The following is a 20,946-nucleotide window of genomic DNA, read 5'->3' on the forward strand; positions in this document are numbered from 1 at the left end:
TGTGCTCTCAAGGGTGTCTAACCTTCTTCCTGAGTATCTCTCTTTCTCTTAACCCTTGTACTGAAAAAGGTCTTCTAGCTGGGCATGATGGCACATGCTCTTTATCCAGTACCTGGGAGGCAGAGGCAGGTGGATTTCTGTGAGTTAGGCCAGATTGATCTATAGAGCAAGTTCCAGGCCAGCCAGGGCTCCATAGAGACCCTGTCTCAAAAAAAAAAATCTCCTAATAAATTCCAATTCTGCTTTTTAAAAAGGGGAGTTGGGAATCTAACTCGGCGGTAGAGTACTTTTCCAGCCCACGTGAAACCTGGGCTCAGCTAGCACCACACACACATGCCCAGTGAGTGTCCTAGGAGGCTGAGCTGTAGCAGGGTTAGTGGTGAGGATGCTGTAGTGTTATCTGACCCAAAGCTGAAGAATCACTTCCTGTCTTGCTTGATGTTTTTGAGACAGTCTCATTGTGTAGCCCAGGCTGGCCTGGAACTTCAGATCCTCCCGCTTCAGCCTCCCTGGTGAACATACACATACAGACATGTACATTTGCATATGTAGCACACATACACACCTCCTACAACATTACTGAAAAAAAAATAAGAACCATGAATAAGGGACCGTAGAGATAACTTGGTTACCAAAGTGTTTGCCACTCAAGCATGAAGACTTGACCTTTTTTGTTGTTGTTTTTGTTTTTTGAGGTGGGGTTTGTCTATGTAGCCCTGGCTGTCCTGGGACTCTGTAGACCAGGTTAGCCTTGAACTCAGAGATCCGCCTATCTCTGCCTCCCGAGTGCTAGGATAAAAAGGTGTGTGCCACCACCGCCACCCCGTTGAGGACCTGACTTCTACCTCCAGAACCAATGTAAAAAGAACTGGATATGGTGGTGTGTACTGGAATCTCAATGCCGGGGAGGCAACGACAGGTGAATTCTTGGGTCAGCCAAGCCTTACTGGCAAGCCCTAGGCAGTTAACAGACCCTGTCTCAGAAAAGAAAACAACACAAAATTTGGTGGATGTCTTCAGAGGCATGGCACACAGGGTTGACCTCTGGTCTCTCTCTCTCTCTCTCTCTCTCTCTCTGTATGTTCTGGAATTACTGGCATGTGCCAACATGTCCAGTTGACCTGGTGCTGGGGATTGAACCTAGGGCTTGGGCATACTAGGCAAACATTCCACCCACTGAGCTACAAGTCCAGCATAAACCACCTCTAAACATTGCAAATCCTTAGCTTTGATGAGAGTCCTGTAATTCATAATTCATTTTTCCTCTTTGTGTGTGTGTGTGTGTGTGTGTGTGTGTGAGAGAGAGAGAGAGAGAGAGAGAGAGAGAGAGAGATATTAATTGACAGATTGATCTGGGGGGAGTATTATTATATTACTCTACTTCCTTTTGAGACCTTTGATGCCTCAGTCTGGAGCGCTCATAGTAATTGCAGAAAAAAAAAAAAAAGATTCCTTTTGTTACTGAGTTATTGGTGAAATGAGCGTTTCTGAAACTCATTTAAGGAGAGTGACGAGCCTGAGTTTAGCCAGCAGGAAGGGAAGAGGTAAGGGGGCTCTTTCCTGTTTGTTCCAGACACAATTAACAGTAGATTTTCTGTTTTCCTCACGGACGCAAAAGAGCACTGTGCCCGCCACGCTCTTTGCTGCTCACAGTTGCTGTTACGGCAGATGTGAGCATCCCAGGCTTCTCAGGGTATATGCAAACTGTAAAATGTGTTCTACCAGCTGTCTTTAAACGTGGTTTTGTTTTCCAAATAAAAGACCGTAATCTGTTCTTTCTTCCAGGGGCGCAAGAAGTTCTCATTGACCCAGGTACATGATCTCCCTGCCTAGTGTCCTTTGGTTATTATTATTTCGTTCAAGTGCTTGTTTTCATGGTGTTGTGAATGAATGGTTCCGGCTTCTGGATTGTGATCTTGGGAACATTCTGATTTAAGTAACTTTAAATCAGAACTGTGATAAACCTATGATTGTTTGGTCCTTGTTTGATGGGGCACCCCGCTGCTTCCTGTGTCTGGTGAAGAGGAGCAATTTCCCCCTAGCATGGTGGAGTGAATGATTGGAGAATCGTGCCTTGAATTCTCTGAATGCACTGAGCATGCCTATGCTGTTGATTTGGAATCCTTTCATGGTAATAATGACTTTGCTCTGAGTCTACGGCCTACGCTCCTTTCCACAGTGATTGGAATTCCCTATTACTTCTTTTCATAGACTATTACTATTACTGTTGTTGGTGGCGAACAGGTCTTGCTATATAGCCCAGGCTGGCCTTGAATTAGTGGCAATCCTCCTGCTTCAGCCTCCTAACGTGTGAGCCACCAAGCCTGAATGTATATGTGATCTTAAGAAATCTTGCTTTTTTTTTTTTTTTTGTGACAGCGTTGGGTCTTTCTCTTCTTGGTTTCTGTAATTAATCCAGCAGAAACTTGTTTAGTTACAGTGATTAAGTATTTTGTGATGAGTTCAAATTTTTTTTGGCTTAACTAGAAGCAATGGCCGAGTAGGTAATAATAGTGCAGTAGCAGATGCTTCCTTCAAAGAACACAAAAACCAGGCAGTCATGTTTCCTCAGGCTTCCCACTCAAGCCGGCTGCTTTCATCTCGAGTATCTAGATTGGAAGTGGAGTCACCTCAGGTCTGCACACTTGTGCCGTCTGATTCAAGGCCTGTCTCTACGCTGCTGACTAAGTTTCTCAGTAGGGCTTGTGGAGAGCGTCGAGGACCCAGATGCCAGCAATTTTTTGTTTGCTTTCCAAAGAGGAATCGGCACCAGGGCTCCTGTGACAGGAGCCAGTGACTCTCTGTACTTGGTGAAAGCTAGGTTGACAAGCCAGGCATGGTGGTATACACCTGTAATTAGCACTCAGGAGGCTGAGGCAGGGGCCAGCTGCGGCTGTGTATCAACACCCTATCTCACAAACAAAAACACACCTCTCAAAAACAAGCAAGCGAACAAACAAAAGCCCTGGGGACTGGAGAGATGGCTCAGTGGTTACGAGTGCTTCCCGCTCTTGCAGAGAAACTGAATTTGGTTCGCTGCAACCGTGTTGCATGGCTCACAGATGCCTGTAACTCCAGCTCCAGGGAATCTGAAACCCACTTCTGGGCTCGGCTGGCATCTGCACGCACACATGCACGCACCCCCACAGCAAACACACACGTATGCATGTAATTGAAACAAAACAAGCAAACTCAAAAATGAAATTAGTGTTGAATGCTTTGATATTATCGAGCTGAGACTGGTTAATGGAGCCTGATAGGAAATACTGAATTTCATTGTACCAGGCATAATTGTGGGAGAAGTAGATGGGGACATATTAAAATGACTTCTGAAAGTCAAACTTTTGTTGAGGTAGGGAAGAATGTGTCTGTCATTTGTGAAAACATTGAGAATAAGGTTCTGCAACTGAGTTTGCAGAGCTTGGAGCAGATACAGCCTGGAATATGGCTGTGGGGGATGAGCAAGTAACTCTTCACATTTCATTCAGGACCATGTCAGAGTCTGAGGTCGGGAAAGCCACCAACAGAGGATGCGGCTGCCAGTTGTCCCTGGAAGTGGAGGGCATCTTTGCATCCACCTTAAGTGAGGATAGCATGGGCTTGACTCACCAAGGGAGACAGGCAGGAAGCTGAGGCTCTTCCTACACTCAACCCTTACCTCACCAGGCCCCAGCCCACAGCCTGCACCTTCACGTCTCTGGTAGGAGCTGTTAGACCAGATAGAGCCCGGCCGTGTTTTACTTGGCTCTCTTCTGTAGTAGACCCTGGCAGCTCATGGGGTAGTGCTCTCGGTAGAGGGGGGTCACTGCCAGCGCCCCTGAGACCTCCTCAGAGGTGATACCGTTGTCCAGTCCCACAGAAAAAGCCTCTTTCACAGAGCCATCAAAAAGTCCGCCACTTGCACTTATGTTTGACCGTCACGTGGAAAGCGGTTTGGCTTCCCCGGAGGAAGCTAGGTGGGCATCTCTGCGTGCTTGCTTTGGCTCTGGGCGCTTGTTTCACTGCTAACTAAGAACAGAGGGCCTTCCTTGTCACATGCAGCAGACAGACTTCTGGGCTTTTGCTCTGTTCTTTAAATGCAGTGATTCCTTTCTCCAGCCCCTTTCTTGCTCTGAACATGGTGTGCACGTTCAACCAGCACCTCCTTCAAGCCAAAGTCTTTTGGCTAATTTCATTCCGCTCTCTTGCTTTTCCCACTTTGGCGCCGAGGTTAGCATCTTCTTCCAGTGACAAAAACTAGCAATTTGCACTCGGTTGAGAATGCTGTTTAATTTTTAAAAGCAGCTTCAAAAGCGAGTCTACAACCAAGCACAGCAGGCCATGGTAGGACTTTCATCTCCCCAGCAAGAAACTCCACACCCTCTGTGGTCCCAGCTGCCATTCCTGTCTGTTTCCCCGTCCTCCCCTGGGCTCCTGCAGTGGCAACTGACTTTCTCACTCCGGGCTGGCCGACTGTGTCCATCTCACATTTCATAAACTGCAGTCTTTCGGAACCGGCTTCTTGAATGTCATGTTTCTAAGGTCCATCCCTGGAGCCTCGCTCAGGACTTCACATCACATCAGCATGTCACCCTGGCCTGTCAACACGCCACATTTTGTTTCTCCAGCCTGTCAGCTCACGCACCCTTGCGTGAATGGACTCTTTGACTCCCGGGAGCAGTGTTACAGGAATTTTTGTGTGTACCTGTTTTAAGTTCTCTTACGTGTACAGATGCGTCGGCAAACTGTGGGACAGGCCCAGCAGCCATGCCTGCGAGCTTGTCCCTCTGTGTCCTGCCACAGCGGCTGTCCCCTTTCTGACTCCTGGTGGGCGTGCTGTGGTGCCGCGCTGCACTGCTGTTAGCACGCCGCGTGCCGGAGTTTCTCTTACAGTTAGTGAGCACCTTTGCAAAGTACACCTGTCACCGGTGTGTTTGCTCTGAGAAAGGGCTGCTCTCATCTGCCTGTTAATTATTGAGTTGCCACAGTTCTTTTGATGTTCTAGGTACGAGCACATGTCAGAGATATGGCTAGCCAAATCCTGGACCGGCGCGGCGCTGTTTTGTCTTGCAGCGGCCGAGTGAGAACAAGGTGTTCCGAAAGGGCCTCACTCCAGCCTTGACAGGGCTGTCTGTTGGTAGCCACGGGGGATAGATCACGTGGCAGTGCCTGTGATCGGCTGGCATCTGTTTGGAGGGTGGTAGAGGCTTCCCAAAGCCCACACTGAGGCTTTTTAACCTGTTTGAGAAGCGTCTTTAATACATACGATGGGCACAGAGCAGAGAAGATTCATTGACTAGATTTGACAAGAGAAGACTCTTAATTTCTTGGCTCAGTTAATATTTTCTTTCTGGGTTAAAGTATGTAGCACCCTATGGTAAACAAAGGCATGTCTGTGGGGCCACCGTTGGGGGATCCACCATCACACTTTTGTGTTTGCGTTTGTATTATTTCTGTCTGTCTGTTTGCAGATTTTTCAAGTGTGGTATACCTTTAGAATTCTATTTAAAAGTCATCCCTGGGTCTAAGACAGTTTGACCAAGTTTATCCTGGCTTACGTGTGGAACTCCAGTCTCTGAAGAAAAGATTCCATGTTGTCCTATTGAGTTTATGTCAGCACGGGGATTTGCAGGCCTTTCCTCTCCACACTGTTATAGGGTTGGCTGTCAAATGCGGTCTCACTTTGTTTCTTTGTTCCTGAGTCAGAGCCTTGCAAAAGCTTTGCTTAGTATGTTAAACTTCCCATGGAGCATGATGTGCCTATGGCTTATGTTTTCAGTTGATGAGAGCTTAGCTACATGCTTATTGAGATTTTTTTCCACTAAGCATTTATTTACCTCTTTATAATTATCTCAAGGGCTATATGTGTGTTCTTAAACATGACTTATTGTCAAAATCACATCCATTGTAGAGCTTTAAAGGATAACAAAAATTACTTGTAAGCAAAAGTAGACACATTTAAAAATTACTTCCTACCCACTTACATTTTTCTTTCAGGCTGTATTTGTTTTGGGTCCCTTGAATTTTCATGTGAATTTTAGGGATAGTCAATTTGTGAAAAGAATCTTGCTGGGATTTTAATAGTGATTATTCTGAGTCTGTAGACCCACATGGGGTGCCTTACTTACAGTCAGCTAAAGAATATGACATCTAGCCGGGTGATGGTGGCACATGCTTTTAATCCCAGTACTGGAGAGGCAGAGGCAGGTAGAGCTCTGAGTTTGAGGCCAGCCTGGTCTACAGAGTGAGTTCCAGGACAGCCAGGGCTACACAGAGAAACCCTGTCTCAAAAAACAAAACAAAACAAACAAACAAAAAAGACTGTTACATCTTCTGGGGCTGGAGAGATGGTTTAGCAGTTAAGAGCACATGCTGCTCTTGGGGAAGCCCTGAGTTTGGTTTCTATACCTATATTGTCAGGTGATTTATAATTGCCTGTAACTCCAGCTCTGGGAAATCCACTGCCCTCTATTGGGCTCCATGGGTACTGCATTCAACGTACATCTCTATACACAGGCACATAACAACATATACATGTACATATATATCTGCATATACATAAGAAAAACAAAGAGGAATATTAAATTTTCTGATCTATGGACATGGAATATCTTTCTACCTATTTTTTCTTTGTTATTTTTTTCCCCTGAAATGTTGGGGATTAAGGTTCTTATACATGTTAGGCAAGTGGTATTTTCTGGCTATCTCTTTAATTTTTTCAACTCTGGTTGGAGTTTTCAGAGTGTATATACATATATGTATGCTTGCAATTTTTTGGTTGAATTTAAAAAGATTTATTGTTGTTTAGGTGTATATGTGCATGTGGGTATTTATGTGCACATGTGTGTGGGGGTTTACCAAGGCCAGAAGAAGGCATTGGATCCCCTGGAGCTGGCGTGACAAGGAGTGTGAGCCACCTGATGTGGGTACCAGGAACCAAATCGTGGTTCTCGGCAAGAGCAGCAAGTGCTCTGGACTGCTGAACCATCTTCCCAGCCTGGTTCATTTATTCTTCCCTGTTTAAACATTTCGGTATTGGAGGGGACTTGTCATCTCATTAGCAGGTGTTTAACCCTCTACCCTACAGCCTGGCTGACTTCCTTCCTTAGTTCACTAAGTGCAAGATCATGGTCCCGGGAAACAGAAATAGTTTTTCCTTCTTGCTTTTGAATCTGGCTGTCCTGGCTGAGACCTTACCTTAGGGGGGGACACACATCGAGTCTTCTATCATTAGTATGGTGTTAGTTGTAGGTTGGTTTTCAAGCCGTCCTTTATGGGCATGAGAATGTCCCATCTGTTCTAGCATGAGAAGAATTTTCCTGTCTTTCCCCTCCTTGTCTAGATGATGTCATGTCCTTTGCTTTGCCCTTTACACACACACACACACACACACACACACACACACACACACACATACACATGCGCGCGCACACACACTGTGATCATTGGGTTTTGGATATGAAGCTCATCTCTCCTCCCTTGCTCATACCTGTGGTTGTTGTATCTTGCTGGGTTCAGCGAGCTCTTGTTGGGAAGTTATTGTCTGAGCTCATGAGGGCTATGAACTGGCCTGCCCGGTTCTCCTCTGCTTTGCTGCCATGATCTGGCTTGGTGTTGGACGGTGTTGGCCTCACTGAGCAAGTCACTGGTCATGTCCCTTCCTTTGGTATTTTCAGGTAGAATTTGTGGAGAATAGGTGTTAAGTTAGCCATAAATGCTTATTAGACTTCACCATTGAGGCCACCCGTATCCTGCTTTTCTTTCTTGGAAGGTTTTTGGTTATCAGCTCAATGTCTGGTTTGGGTCCTGAGGACTGGGTCTCCCTGGCGCTGGCTTACAGTCATGTTGGTGTGGGCTGTCAAAACAGATGACAGGAAAGATCAGGTCTGCTGTGTGTGTGGGTATCTTTAGTTTGTTTTCGTTTATAAAGTGAAATGAAATAAAGCTTGGCCCACTAAAACTGTGCAGAGCTAGGTTCCGGTTCCTTATAGATAATATGATTTTTGGTTGCTTCTTCTGAGATGTACCCACCAGCCTTGTACTAAATGAAGCCATCCACTCGGGGAGCAGGGCCCCTCATCTCTTCCTTCCTTACAAAGGAGAAGAGTGCCTGGCGACTTTTCCTGTCTTTTTTCTGGGCTAGAGAAGAGATGTGGCCCTGTGTGAACAATGAAAGCCTCTTTCTCCCCTTCCCGATGCCTCTTTATTCCAGGGGGAATAAGATTCAGGAATTGGATGATAATTTGTTAGTGCCAATAAGACACTTCAAGACTCTTCATCGTGTATTAAATAGCAGTTCGCGCAGGACACGTGACTCAAAACGATAGGCACACAGAACTGAAGACAGAGCACTGTGGTCAGGGCCAGGCCCCTAAGCACAGCTTTAGAGGCAGTGGCTCCATCATCTTGAGAACCGGGAGAGCCCTGGCTCCTCCGGGCCCTGCCCTACCTGCAGGAGCACCCAGCTTAGTGCTCCTCTCCTGCAGCTCTGTATTGCAGAAGAGAGCATGTGGTCTTTGGTGCAGGTGTTGCAGGTGTTGCAGGTGCCGCAGGTGCTGCAGGTACTGGCTTCCTCTAGTTTGACAGCAGGCACACGATGGCTGTCTTCTTGACCTCTGCTCCAAGGGATGCCCGCGTCTGTGTGTGCCCAAGTCTTGTGACCCTGGCCGTTGTGGATTTGAATCCAGTTCTTACAAAGGACAGATTTGAGATATTTTCTTCCTCCCACCTCCTCGTGGCTCTCTGCTCAAGTTCTCCCTCTCTTTATTGCAAGAGGATTTTACACAAGATGCTTTTTTCCCCCTCTCCCCATTTTGCAGGCTCCTAGCTTAGCTTTTCATCTCTCCATCGCAAGCTCATCTTTCCACATACTTACCTACTCATCATTCTTCTGTCTTGTTCCAAAAATAAAAATGCATGAGGGACTTCACAGAATTAGAGGGTGAAAGCATGCAGTTGAGAAAACTAGCCCTGGATTAGAGAGCGTGGGTACCACACGCACCACACGCACTTTTGTGGTACCTGTGGCCGTGTTCGAAGGGCATCCTGGCCCTCTGCAGTTAGAAACACTGGACCCTGAGCCCAGAGTAGGGAGAGTGCGATTTCGGGAGATGTTCTTGTCTGTCAGATAAACACATGACTTAGGAGCTCAGCCACCAAGGCTCAAGCAGGTAGTTTTTGAGTGTTCTGTGACATCAAAGACAGTTATGTCTTTCCTTTTCCCAGCTGGAGTTCCCTCTGTAGTTACTTCTGTTCTGAAGACGGGAGTTCTCCACAGCCCTCTCCCTGTGTGAGTTTGGTGGCAAGGGTTGGTCAGAAATAGAAAGTGACAACCACGGAGAGGCGACTAGCACTTTGAAGTGGTTTTCTTGGCTGCTCTCCAGCCCAGGAAGTGGCTCATACATTTCCCCTCCTTTGAGGCCTCCGTGTGGTCCTCGGGTCATTGTCCGTAGACCACTTTTATGTAATGGATCTCATGTTCTTTAATGGAAAATCTTCACAGAGAAGGTAGCCCACCAGAGTTAGCCACACTGCAGACGATGCTGCTGCCGCCGTGGTGAGACTGTTACAGCCTGCGGATAATCTGAAGACTCTGAGCGGGGTTTAGACTTCAGCGGCACGCACTTAGGTCTCATCTCCCGCACATTCCTCTTTAAAGTAATGAAGGGAACAAGAAGGAAAAAAGCAAAAGACTGTTTTCTCTCTCTCTGTTCGCAGGTGCCCTCACCACCAACGGCATAAATCCCGACACCAGTACTGAGATCGGACGGGCCAAGAACTGCCTCAGCCCCGAGGACATAATCGACAAGTACAAAGAGGCCATTTCTTATTACAGCAAGGTGACTGGATGGCTTCATACAGTTTTTGCATCATTGTGTCTTTCCGGTCAGAAAGTTCCCTGTGGACATTATGTCATGTGGCAGTATCTTAAAAAAAAAAAAGATTCAATGTAGATCATGCTTCAGTGTTTTGAGGGCACTCACGTGTGCGTGTGCCATGATGCAGGTGTGGAGGTCAGAGGCCAACATGGAGGGGGCGGGTCTTTTCCTCTACCATGTGGGGCTTGGTGATGAAACTCAGATCATCAGGCTTGACAAGTAAGTGCCTTTACCCTCTGAGATGTCTCGCCAACCTGTTTTTCTCTTACTTGCTTTTGTAAATATTGTATTATATTCTCTCTCTCTCTCTCTCTCTCTCTCTCTCTCTCTCTCTCTCTCTCTCTTTTTTTTCTAGAGCTGAGGACCGAACTCAGGGCCTTGCGCTTGCTAGGCAAGCACTCTACCACTGAGCTAAATCCCCAACCCCGTATTATTCTCTAGTGCATAGTGCTACATGCCTAAAATGTTTGTTTTTTTGTGATTATAAACAGTATATATTTAGTATAAATTTTGGAAAGAGACTATCCTAGCCCATTCAGGGATAATCATCATTGATATTTCTACATCAGCTTTCTGGACTTCTGAAAATCAATGTGTCCTAGTTAGGGTTTCTTGTTGTTGTGATGAAACACTATTACCAAAAGCAACTTGGGGGGAAAAAAGGGTTTATTTTGTCTACACATCCAAATCACTGTTCATCACTGATTCATCAGGACAGGAACTCAAACAGGCAAGAACCTGGAGGCAGGAGCTGATGCAGAGGCCATAAAGGAGTGCTGCTTACTGGCTTGCTCCTCATGGCTTGCTCAGCCTGCTTTCTTATAACACCTAGGACCAATTGTAGTGGATGGCACCACCTACAATTGGACTGGGCCCTCCCCCGTCAATCATTAATTAAGAAAATGTGCTATATGCTTGCCTGCAGCCCAGTCTGCACTGAGCCCTCCCCAGCCTGCCTTGCCACTGTGGGCCACACTTGTGGCTGCAGGTGGACGGCACCTCACCAGCCAGGCCGGAGTTTCAGAGGTCACCTAGTGTACCCTGTTAGCGAACATTGGAACTTCACCTCTGGGGAAAGACGAGTCTGCCCTGGCACAGCAGAGGAGTCAGGTGGCTCTGTCCCCAGAGTGGCCCTGTCCCCACCAGGCCTCTAGACAGCATTCAGACAGGAGAATGTAGACAGAGCTCCCCTCCGCTGTCTCTAGCCATCTGTCTCTGCGCAGGTCTACAGCTTCAGATGCTGTTTTCTCATCTCTCCGCTGCAGAGAATGCTTAATCAGGGTCAATGATTTTTACATATATACATGGCCAGCACAGTGGCAGGCTCATTAGTACTGCTCAATAAAGCATTGGTTATTGCCTCCTCGTCCTGGGTTCGGTATTCCACATGGCATCTGCTCCTCATGAGTACGTAATGCAGATGGAAGGAGGAACTTCCTATCTTGCTTTCCTTGAGTCACGTTTTCATTTCTGTGCTTTCCTGAGCCCTTTCTGCTTTTCTTCCCTCACCTCCTCTGCTGAAGGAGCCGGAGCCTTTCCCATGCTACCCAGAGCCCTGATTAATTAGAGTTGATCCGGTGGTTGGCTTTCTTCATTCAGTACTCATCAAAAGGCCTCCCCCGAAACCGGTCTGCTCTGTGAACGGCTTCTTCCCGGACTCCTGAGCAATGTCTCAGGGTCTTCTGTTGTATTAGGAGAGATGGGCTGGAGACATGGACACACTGCTGAGAGAGATACTGGGTTGTCTTATTTGACTTGGCGGAAGCCTCAGACAGCCTCAGCCTTCCATCTCTCTTTATGCACAAGAAAATAGGCTCAGATCACCTCTCTCCGTCCATGTCTCATGCATGTAACTTGGCCATCATCATGAGTGTCCAGACAGTAGGGTAGTGGTCCGGGAGAGCAGAGAGCTGTACTCATTTGGTCCCCATGTCCAGACAGCCATTGGTACACGTCTGTCATCACTCATGTCCTCTCTGCACACTCACGCTTCCCAGATCTGCTTTGCTTATACCTGTAGCTTGAGAATAAGTTCTAAGATGCTCCTGGGCCTGAACACTGTATTGCTGCAGTTTGCTGCCCAGTCCCACTGTATGTGGAGTGCTAGCTAAGGTTCACAAGGACCGGATCAGAGAATGGGGACTGTCCAAACATGTCACTTTATGTCAGTGGTTCTCAACCTTCCTAATGCTGCGACCTTTTAATACAGGTCCTCAGGTTTTGGTGACCCCCCCAACCTTAAAATTATTTTCATTGCTACTTCATAACTGTAATTCTGCTACTGCTATGAATTATAAAGTAAAAATATCTGATATGCAGAATATCTGATATGTGACCCCTGTGGGGGTGGTGACCCACAGGTTGAGAACCACTGCTTTAAGTCGTAGTGGTTCGGATGAGCCCCACAGAACCTGTTCTGCTCCAATGCCTGAGGTGTGGGTACAGGTGGTTCTGAGACAAGATCAGCAGCACTGAACACAGACGGCCCAGATGTCTTCCGCAAAGGGCACCACATTCCCAGCAGCTGCATTAAAGCCGCAGGTGTGAGAACAACATTTAAGAAAAACGGCAAAGCATCCATCCGTTATATGGGCTGAGCATCCCTAACTCAAAAATCCAAATCCCCAAACCCAAACTCCTCTAAATGCTAATCACTTCTGGTCTTGAGGGGACCTCAGCCTGCCTGCCCCCCCGGAAGTCTGTAACACAGCAAGCATTGTGGCTGTACAATTTTAATCAATGCAACGCACTTAGGTGATCATAGGTTCATTCCAACTTGTACCCATTAAGGCACACTCAGAAATAGCTTTTCCCAGAGGATACCAAGGGCCTTGTGCATGCGAAGTGCTGCTGGGAACATCTGGAGTCTCGGTGGCAGCTTCCTAGCACTGGAAACATCCTTGCTTTCTGCTGATGGAAGTGTTTCCTTTACGCCCACAGTATAAGAATGCCGGGGTGATTGAGCTGGAAGCATGTGTCAAGGCCGTGCGTGTCCTGGCTATTCAGAAGCGTGGCATGGAAGCTTCGGAGTTTCTGCAGAATGCTGTGTACATCAATCTCCGACAGGTGAGCATGTGCCCGTCTGCCTCTGTGGCGGGTGATTTCAGGTCTCCAGGAAATGTGTCCCTCATGATCCAGCTCAGTGATTGTCCAACATGATAAAAATGAAGGAGTCATAGCCCAAGAGCCAAATGTGTGTGATGGTGTGTATGCTCATCTTCTTCATCTTTGGGTATTGTATTTTCAAAATTCAGAATGCACCGCCCTCTCCCCACTTCTATTTGGAATCATAACCGTCGGCTCCCGCCGGCTTTGCAACCTTGACCTGCTTCGCGGCTCTCGCCTTCGTCACTTGGGAAATGGCTTCCCGTTTGTAATGCTGGGCCTTTGGGTTTACAAAACACGAGGCTTGCATAGCTCCTGTCCCATACCAGCACCTCCCAAATGTTGGTTAAGCCTGAGCCCAAAGAGCAATGCTGAGGATTGAACCCAGGGCCTCCTGTGGGCCAGGCTCACACTCTTCCCGCCCTCGGAAAGGTATTTAATAAGATAGTCAGGAGAGCACTTAGTGGCGGATTGACAACATTGCTCCCCAACCTAGAGGCTGGGAGGCTGTTAGCTGTGTGTAGACAGGTGGAACGGATCTATAGGAGAGCCCAGGGGGCCAGGGCTCCGGCTGACGGCAGTTGGCCCAAGAACACTTGGTGGACACCCTGTTAAAGGAGACCTGGAGAGAAGCAGCAGCCACCCTGCCCTCACTGAGTGGCAGCTTCCTAGTGAAGGCAGGTGTTGAATGTCATAGGAATGACACACGTCAGAGGAATAGGTGCCAAGGGGAGCAGGTGGCCAAAGGACCTAGCCTAGTGTGGTGGGAACCAGGGACATTGGAGGTGGCCCCTGAAGGCAGAATAGGAGATTGCCAGGAGCCTGGCTTTCACGGAAGCCATGATGGAAGCAGAGCCAGCAGCCACCAGGAAGTGGGGCAAGGAGAGCTGAGTCTCAGCAGGAGGGTACAGATGTTGGGGTCTGCTCTAAGAGCAGAGCAGGGCAAGAGGGCAGGATCTGGGTGGGCTGAGCGTGCAGCATGAGGTAGCTGTGAGGCAAAAACCTGGTACTTTGATGTAGACGCTTCAGTTACCTGGGAAATGGCCTAAGATGAGTTGTCAGTCTCTAGTAATGCTGAAATGTACTGTGTGACTTGGTTCTGCCCAGGGTTCCACACTGGGCCAAGTCTTGTGTGTGTGTGTGTGTGTGTGTGTGTGTGTGTGTGTGTGTGTGTGTATTATAATTACATTTATTTCATTTGTATTTATCTGTGCATGTGTGTGGACACGTGTGCCATAGCATGCATGTGGTCCGAGGAAAACTTGGATAGTGTGTTCTCCTCTTCCCCCGTGTGGGTCCGGGGATTGAACTGTATTGTGAGACTTAGTGACAGCACCTTTACCTGATGAGCCATCCCCTCTGCCTCCTAGGCTGGATTTTTCAGAGATGCCGAGGCTACGGTTCTTGTAGAGGACCAGAGGGCAGGATGTCCCATGCCAGGCATACACAAGCTTCATGAAATGTGACAGTTAAGACCCACCAATACCTGAGCTGAGGGAAAGAGACCACCCAAGGGGCTGAAGAGTGGAGGAGGGGTGAGCCCCACTGGCCTGGAGCATGGAGGGCAAGCAGGGGTCAAGGAGGTCTAAGTTTGCCAGAGGACAGTGAAGCAAGACACAGGGCAAGGGTACTCCGAGGGTAAGAGAGTGGGACCCTGGTATAAGCCATGCTTCAAAGTGAAGAGTGCTGGGCCTTGAAGTTGGTTTAGCCAGGTTTAGAGTAGATGGTCCTGTGTCCCTCTACAGGTGTGAAGCAGGCTAGTGTGTTGTTATCAGGCTTAGGGGTTCCAGGAAACAGTTTTGGGACACAGCAGAGGCTCCAAGCAGACCTGGAAGGCCCGGGGAATGGAGTCTGTTAGGCTTAGCTGTTCCCGGAGGACTGGGTGGCTGCCAACCCTCCCAGCTCAGCTTTGCCTCTGAAGTTACCTTTACAGATTAAAGGTAGGGGATTTGGACACACTGCAAAACTGTTTTCCCAGTTGGACACGTAGACACACATTTTACAAAATAAAATGTTTTCACGGAAAACGTGTGGGCATTAATTTGGACCGGCTCTGCCGTTGCGGTGCTTGGCCTCAGGCAAGCACTAGAGGGCAGCAGTGCTCCGTGGTAAATGTGGCCCTGCGGCATAAGGGCGGTTACCGGCCTTTCTTCTGCCCGAAAGAGGAAGGCACTTTGCTGTAGTTGACTCATCCTGGTATTTGTCTGCTGGTAGAGCAGGCAGCAAAATAACGAGTTCTGGTGGCATTTTATAATCACGGTAAAAAGAAGGGCCTGTGACTTTTCTGAAATAGAACAAGCTTTTGGTTCTTGGTGGAGTGTGTTCCACTGTGGAACCGACGGGAATGAATGACTTTGGTCAAATGTGGACATTTTGGAAGGAAGGGCGATGTGATCAGCACAAGTTCCTCTGTCTTTAAGAATCCCTGCATGGAGCTCAGAACTGGTGAATAATACATGGGGCTTTAGCTGTGCTGGGAAGGGTCTCTACAGAACAGATGCAGAGTCCCTGTGTTGTGGTAATTATCTGGCACTCCCAAATGACAGCCAGTAGCTGGCTCTGTACAGATCTGTGTGCTGGCCATGAAGTTTTACAGACAAATGACAAGGTTCAGATGAGAACAGAGGGGCTGGGACTTGAGTCCCCAGACCCAGGTTCAGTCAGTTTCCTCCCTGTGTCACTAGAGGAGTCAGGAGCCCTCTCAGCCAACTTCTGTGGGATGCCAGTGGTCACCTCACTCCTTGTAAGTTGCAAATGCCACAGGGATGCATACTTAGTGCTACACACCCGCTGGGCACACCAGAATGGTTAGGAGTCTGCTCCTCACTGACATCCATTCACAGACTGTTTTTTTTTTTTTGAAGTTTGAATCTATGTGTTCCTTGAGATTCTATGATCTAAATGTAGCCATCCATGTCCTCAGAGGGGAGCTTAAGAAAAAGGGACAGTCTCACAGGCACCAAATAAGACATTGGCTTAGAGGTGAGGGGGTCTTTGGCTGGTGTGTTCATGCCGCCCCTCTCCTCACTGGGAGGGGCAGGAGCCAGACTAGACTCTGTGTGTGTGTGTGTGTGTGTGTGTCTGTGTCTGTGTCTGTGCCTGCCTGCCTCCCTGCTGTTGAAGTCCAGTGAGCAGCGAACAGTCACGATCCACGCTGGCTGAGCTGAGTGGTAGGGGAACCGATGCTGAACAATAAACCCGGAGGCAAATAATTCCCAAGTGAGTCAGTTCTACAGAAAAAAAAAAAAAAAAAAAGCGCATGCTTCCACTGGATACCTTCTAGGGGGCTGCTCCGGATGCATGTATCCCAGGGATATAAGCACTGTTGCGATGCAGGAAAAGATTCACCGAAGGGTATCATCTTCATAGGCTGCACGGACTGTTCCCCAAGCAGCTGCCTTGCAGGGCTTGCGGGCTTGCGTCGGCACCGCCCGCGTCCGGACAGCTTCCTCACCATTTGCAGCCAGTTTTCAAGATGGAGGAGAATCTGGAGGCGGAGGCGGACCCAGGCTCTTCTCACAAAGTCTCCCATTGTTATTGAAATCCCCCTCTCCTTGATTCCTAAAGGCGACCCTGCCTCCTGTGGCTCCCCTCACCCCCAACAACACAAGGAACCCAATACATTTTTGTTTGCAACCCAAAATGGCAGGTGAACTTAAGAGAAACTGCTAGTAAGGAAGTGTTCTGGGGGGAAAACTAGACCGGCGTCTGACAGGTCACACAGGCACAGGGCCTTGACCTCTTTACGTCTGAAAGTTCCAGAGAGATTGTGTGCCCTTTAAGAACATTTCGGTTTCTGAGGCTTTGGAGGAGACTTGCAAGCTCTTTGTCTCTGGCTAATTTTCTCTCCAAAGCCGTTCGGGTTTTATGCAGGCTACTCTGTTTCGATGTAAGAACAGCCTCTTTGCATTTCTTTTTTGATGGGTTTCCTTAATGAAGCTGTTGCTAAGGAAACCCTGCAAGAGCCTGGTAGGCACAGGAGTGATTGCATCCCTAGTACTTCTGTTAGTGTGAGCTCCAAGTCAGATGGGCTGGAGAGTGGGGGAGGGGGAAGTGGGAGATTGGGGTAAAGCTGAGACAGGTCAGCACTGGCCAGCGGAGCGGAGAATTCATGGCTCTTACAAGGAAACCATTGAATGAGGAGGAAAGGATGCTAGATTCCTTACTGGAGAAGGAAAGGGGGAGAGAGAGAGAGAGAGAGCTGAGAAGTTTCTGGTCCAACAAGATTTTGGTATGTGGCTCGCCCCAGCATCCTCAGGAGAGCAGAAATCTGTGGGGACAGTCAGAGCAGTCTCTTCAGAGGGAGAGGGCGGGCTGCAGAGACGAGCAGGTGGCCTTGGTGGACCCTCAGACAAGGCACCGCCTGCCGAGCCCAGTTTCAGAGCTCCACTGTGACCAGAAGAAGTGATAAAAGAAAGGAGTGATTGGTGTCAGAGGAAAGGCAGAAACCTCTGAGCCCTCCAGGTGGCTGTAGTTTTTTTTTAGCACAGGGATGAGAGGGGTACTTCAGAATTCCTCTTTGGGGATGTGCAAGCCACCGTGTTCTCATAGGTTTGAGGAATCGTGGATTTCCCCCTCGCTGCTTTAGTAGTTAGGAACCTTAGCGCCGAGTCCACAGATCCCTTTAATAATTACACCCTCTATATAGTGGGCGGGTGTTTTTCTGATCAGACCTTCCCTTGGTTTCATTTTAACCATAATCTCATTTTCTCTGTGCCTGGATTTGTATCATCTTGTTGTTACTGCACTGAAAATGTGTGTGTTGAAAAAAATTGATTTTAGATTCTTCTTCAGAGCAGGGCAGAATGTAAACAAATGCATAAACAGAGGGCGTCTCAGACACTCACTGCTCTGTAGACGGTCCAGGGTATTTACCTCAGGGGGTTAAAGCTGAGCTGAATGTTAAAACCGTGTGTTCAGTAGGAAGAGTTTGGTAATGCACACAGACTCTGGAGAAGGGCCGGGGCCTTATTCATCTCTCCCGTCAGTCACCGGGCAGGCACAGGGCTTGTCAGAGACCAGACACTTACTAATCTCTGAGGCATGATTCATCCCGCTGCTGCTCCCTGGAGCATTGGCACCACTCTGAGCGATGACAGCGGCGACCCTTGGTAGAGACTCAAGGCGTCCTATGTAGAGGTCCACAGCCCTTCCGCATCTAACACTTCAAGGCCCTCCTGTGAGGGATGATTTTTTTTTTTATTATTTCCCATTTGTTATGCGCAGCAGACTTGGTTCTTTATTTGGGAGTGCTTCAAGGCTCCTGGAAGATGGCTAGAGCGAGCGGTATGGCCAACGCTTGGCTGCCCACCACCCAGAGCGTGGAGCCTGTCCTCTGCCCAACTCGCTTGCCTGGCATGGGTTTGCAAGTTTGTCCCGATCATAGTGGAAGTCAGTACTTGGTTCCTTTCTGTGGCTAGATACTGGTCACTCTGTCTACAGGTCAGTTTTCTCCCTCATGCCCTGGTGAACAGCAGGGACTTCCTAACAAGTTTTTGACTGTTGAATGATACTGCTGTGAACATTCACAGGTGGGTTTTGTGAAACCTGTTTTCACTCCTGGATGTACACTTAGGCCATATACCACTCTGTAGCTTTCTGAGGAACCATAGATTGCTATCAGCAGGATCCGAGGACTCAATTCTTCCCACCCCTTCCTCTCCTCCCATCCAGATGCATCTTTTGGCTGCAGCGACCGCCGTGGGAGGGAAGTGATGTCTGCCTCTGGCTTGGGTCTACATTTCCCTCATGCCCATTGTTGTGGGGCATCTTTTCCTGTGCTTACCGGCCACCCACACATGGCTGGTACAGTCCTTTCCAGCTTTTGTCTGTCTTTGGAGGCAGGGATTGAACTCAGAGTCTCCTGCACACAAACCCAAACTGTACCACCCACTTTTTTTGTTGTATGGGTGTAGGAGCTTGGTGTCATCTGGATGGTGCTTTCTTGTGAGGCTTCTGCTCTGCAGGGATGTGCACCATTTTACTGTTTTCCTTTTGCTTTTGAGAGACAGCGTTCTTGCTCTGTTGCGCAGGCTGGGCTTGAATTCCAGGGCTCCAGTGATAGGCACACTTTATCTTTCAAGTGGCTGAGACCCCAAGTGTCCACCATGGCTACTGCCCGTCCTCCCTTCCTTCCTCCCACCATCCCTCCGTCCCTCCCTCTCTCCCTCCCTCCTCCTCCTCCTCCTCTTCTTCTTCTTTGAAACAGGGTTTCTCTGTGTATCCCTGGCTGCCCTGGAACTCACTCTGTAGTCCAGGCTGGCTTGAACTCACAGATCCGCCTGCCTCTGCTGCCGGAGTGCTGGGATTAAAGACGTGCACCGCCACCACCGCCCGGCGCTACTGCCCTGTCTCGATGTCTTTCAAGGACGTGCATTTCTGCTTGTGATGAAGTTCGGCTTCTCTGTGTTTTAGCTCATATGCTTTTGGTGTGGTTCCAAAGAAATCACGGGACCCAAAGCTCACCACTTTCTTTTTGGCAGGCTGTTTCTATGTAGCCCAGGCTGGTCTGGTACTTGCTATGTAGATGAGGCTAGCTTCACATTCTGGGCAATCCTTCTGCTTGCTCCAGCCTCTCAAGTGCTGGGATTACAAGCATGTGACACCATGCTTGACTTTTTATGGTAAATTTTAGTGTTGGAAGTATATCTTTTTTAAGTATATCTTTGTTCTTTTTCAAGATTTTTCTGGCTATTCTGGGTCTCTTGCATTTCCATATGAAGTTTAGGATCAGCCTGCCAGTTTTTTTTTTTCCCCCAAGAAGTCAGAAGGGATTTGCATGCAGATTTCATTGACTCTCTAGATGAATTTGGGGAGTTTAGCCATCTTAACCATCATAGAGGTGTGTGCCCATAACCACGGCACTCTGCAGATCATGGAGGGGAGGGCAGAGAGTTCAGGGCCAATCTGGTACATAGTGAGTCCCGGACTAGCCTAGGCTCCGTAGTAAGACCCCAGCTCAACCTGCCTAACCTCCCTAAAAATCAAAACAAACAGTACTGTCTTTTACTCCATGAGCACAGAATGTCTGTAATAAAGAGCCAGTAAATCCTCTCCGTTCTTTTTATTCTCCTTTCCATCCCTCTTGCCTTCCTGCCTCTCCCCTTTTCTCTTCCATCTCCATCCTTTCTTCTCTTTCTTTCCTCCTCTCCTCCTTCCTTCCATCCTTTCTTCCTTCTTCCCAGCACTGTGCATTGAACCCTAGGCTTCACACACACCAGGCAAGAGCTCCACCCATGGGCTGCCTAGCTGTTCTCAGCCCACAGAAACATTTGGTAGTCGCCCTCCAGGGCTTAGCATTAACATTTCCGTTTTTATTTTGATTTGTTGGTTTTGTTTAACTCATTTGCATTTTGCTTTGGTCACTTCCTGTTTTAATCTCACTGCTTGGGTTAGATGAGGTGTTCTAGAAATTTCCAGGGTCATAATTGTAGACAGTAGATTGTCTTCCCATTTTCTGAATTCACTGCTTTCTTAATTTGCTGTGTCCCGTCAGGGTTCTGTTTTATTTGGTGCTGTAACTTAAAAAAACAAAGTTTATAAAGGTTAGTAAAGAGTTCTTTATCAATTAAGTGTCTAAGTATCTCTCCATGCTTCCCACATTGATTTCCAACTCTGGGGCTCAAGTGACTCTTCCGTTCCAGCTTTCTGGTCCCTTGCTGGGCCTACCTGCATGAGCCATTATGTCAGGCTAAGTGGAAGTTACGTGTAGTTTTGAATATATAGTCTTTCTGTGTGATAGCTGCAGATGTTGTGTAGAGGGCAGAATGTGTCTGTGTCTTGTAGATTGGAAGGTGTCCAGACTGTGTCCTTCCTGCCTTATACATCTGCATCAGTATGGAGTGCGATTTCAAAGCCCCTTCCTGTAATGCCTTGCTCTTCAGAGCTCTGTGAGTTCCTGCCATTTTGGAGGTTGACATGGGCCAAGCTGTTTTCTTTAGCATTCCTGGCTCACTCATTTAGTTGTAACCTGTGATTTTAAAAG

At 48.1% G+C, this 20,946-nt stretch overlaps 1 protein-coding gene across 2 annotated transcripts in view; it reads left to right on the forward strand.

Annotated features, from left to right (window-relative positions):
* Positions 1–20,946, forward strand: part of Trappc9 (trafficking protein particle complex subunit 9) — a 482,662-nt gene that overhangs the window by 16,155 nt on the left and 445,561 nt on the right. The window contains exons 5-7 of one of the 2 annotated variants that reach the window (XM_059246876.1): positions 1,786–1,812; positions 9,697–9,818; positions 12,798–12,923. In XM_059246876.1, the coding sequence (XP_059102859.1) occupies positions 1,786–1,812; positions 9,697–9,818; positions 12,798–12,923 (275 nt within the window). The remainder of the gene's footprint in view (positions 1–1,785; positions 1,813–9,696; positions 9,819–12,797; positions 12,924–20,946) is intronic. The other variant, XM_059246877.1, reaches the window with a different exon arrangement.

Source organism: Peromyscus eremicus, chromosome 20 (genome assembly GCF_949786415.1).
Source record: "Peromyscus eremicus chromosome 20, PerEre_H2_v1, whole genome shotgun sequence".
In the NCBI taxonomy this organism is placed as follows: domain Eukaryota; kingdom Metazoa; phylum Chordata; class Mammalia; order Rodentia; family Cricetidae; genus Peromyscus; species Peromyscus eremicus.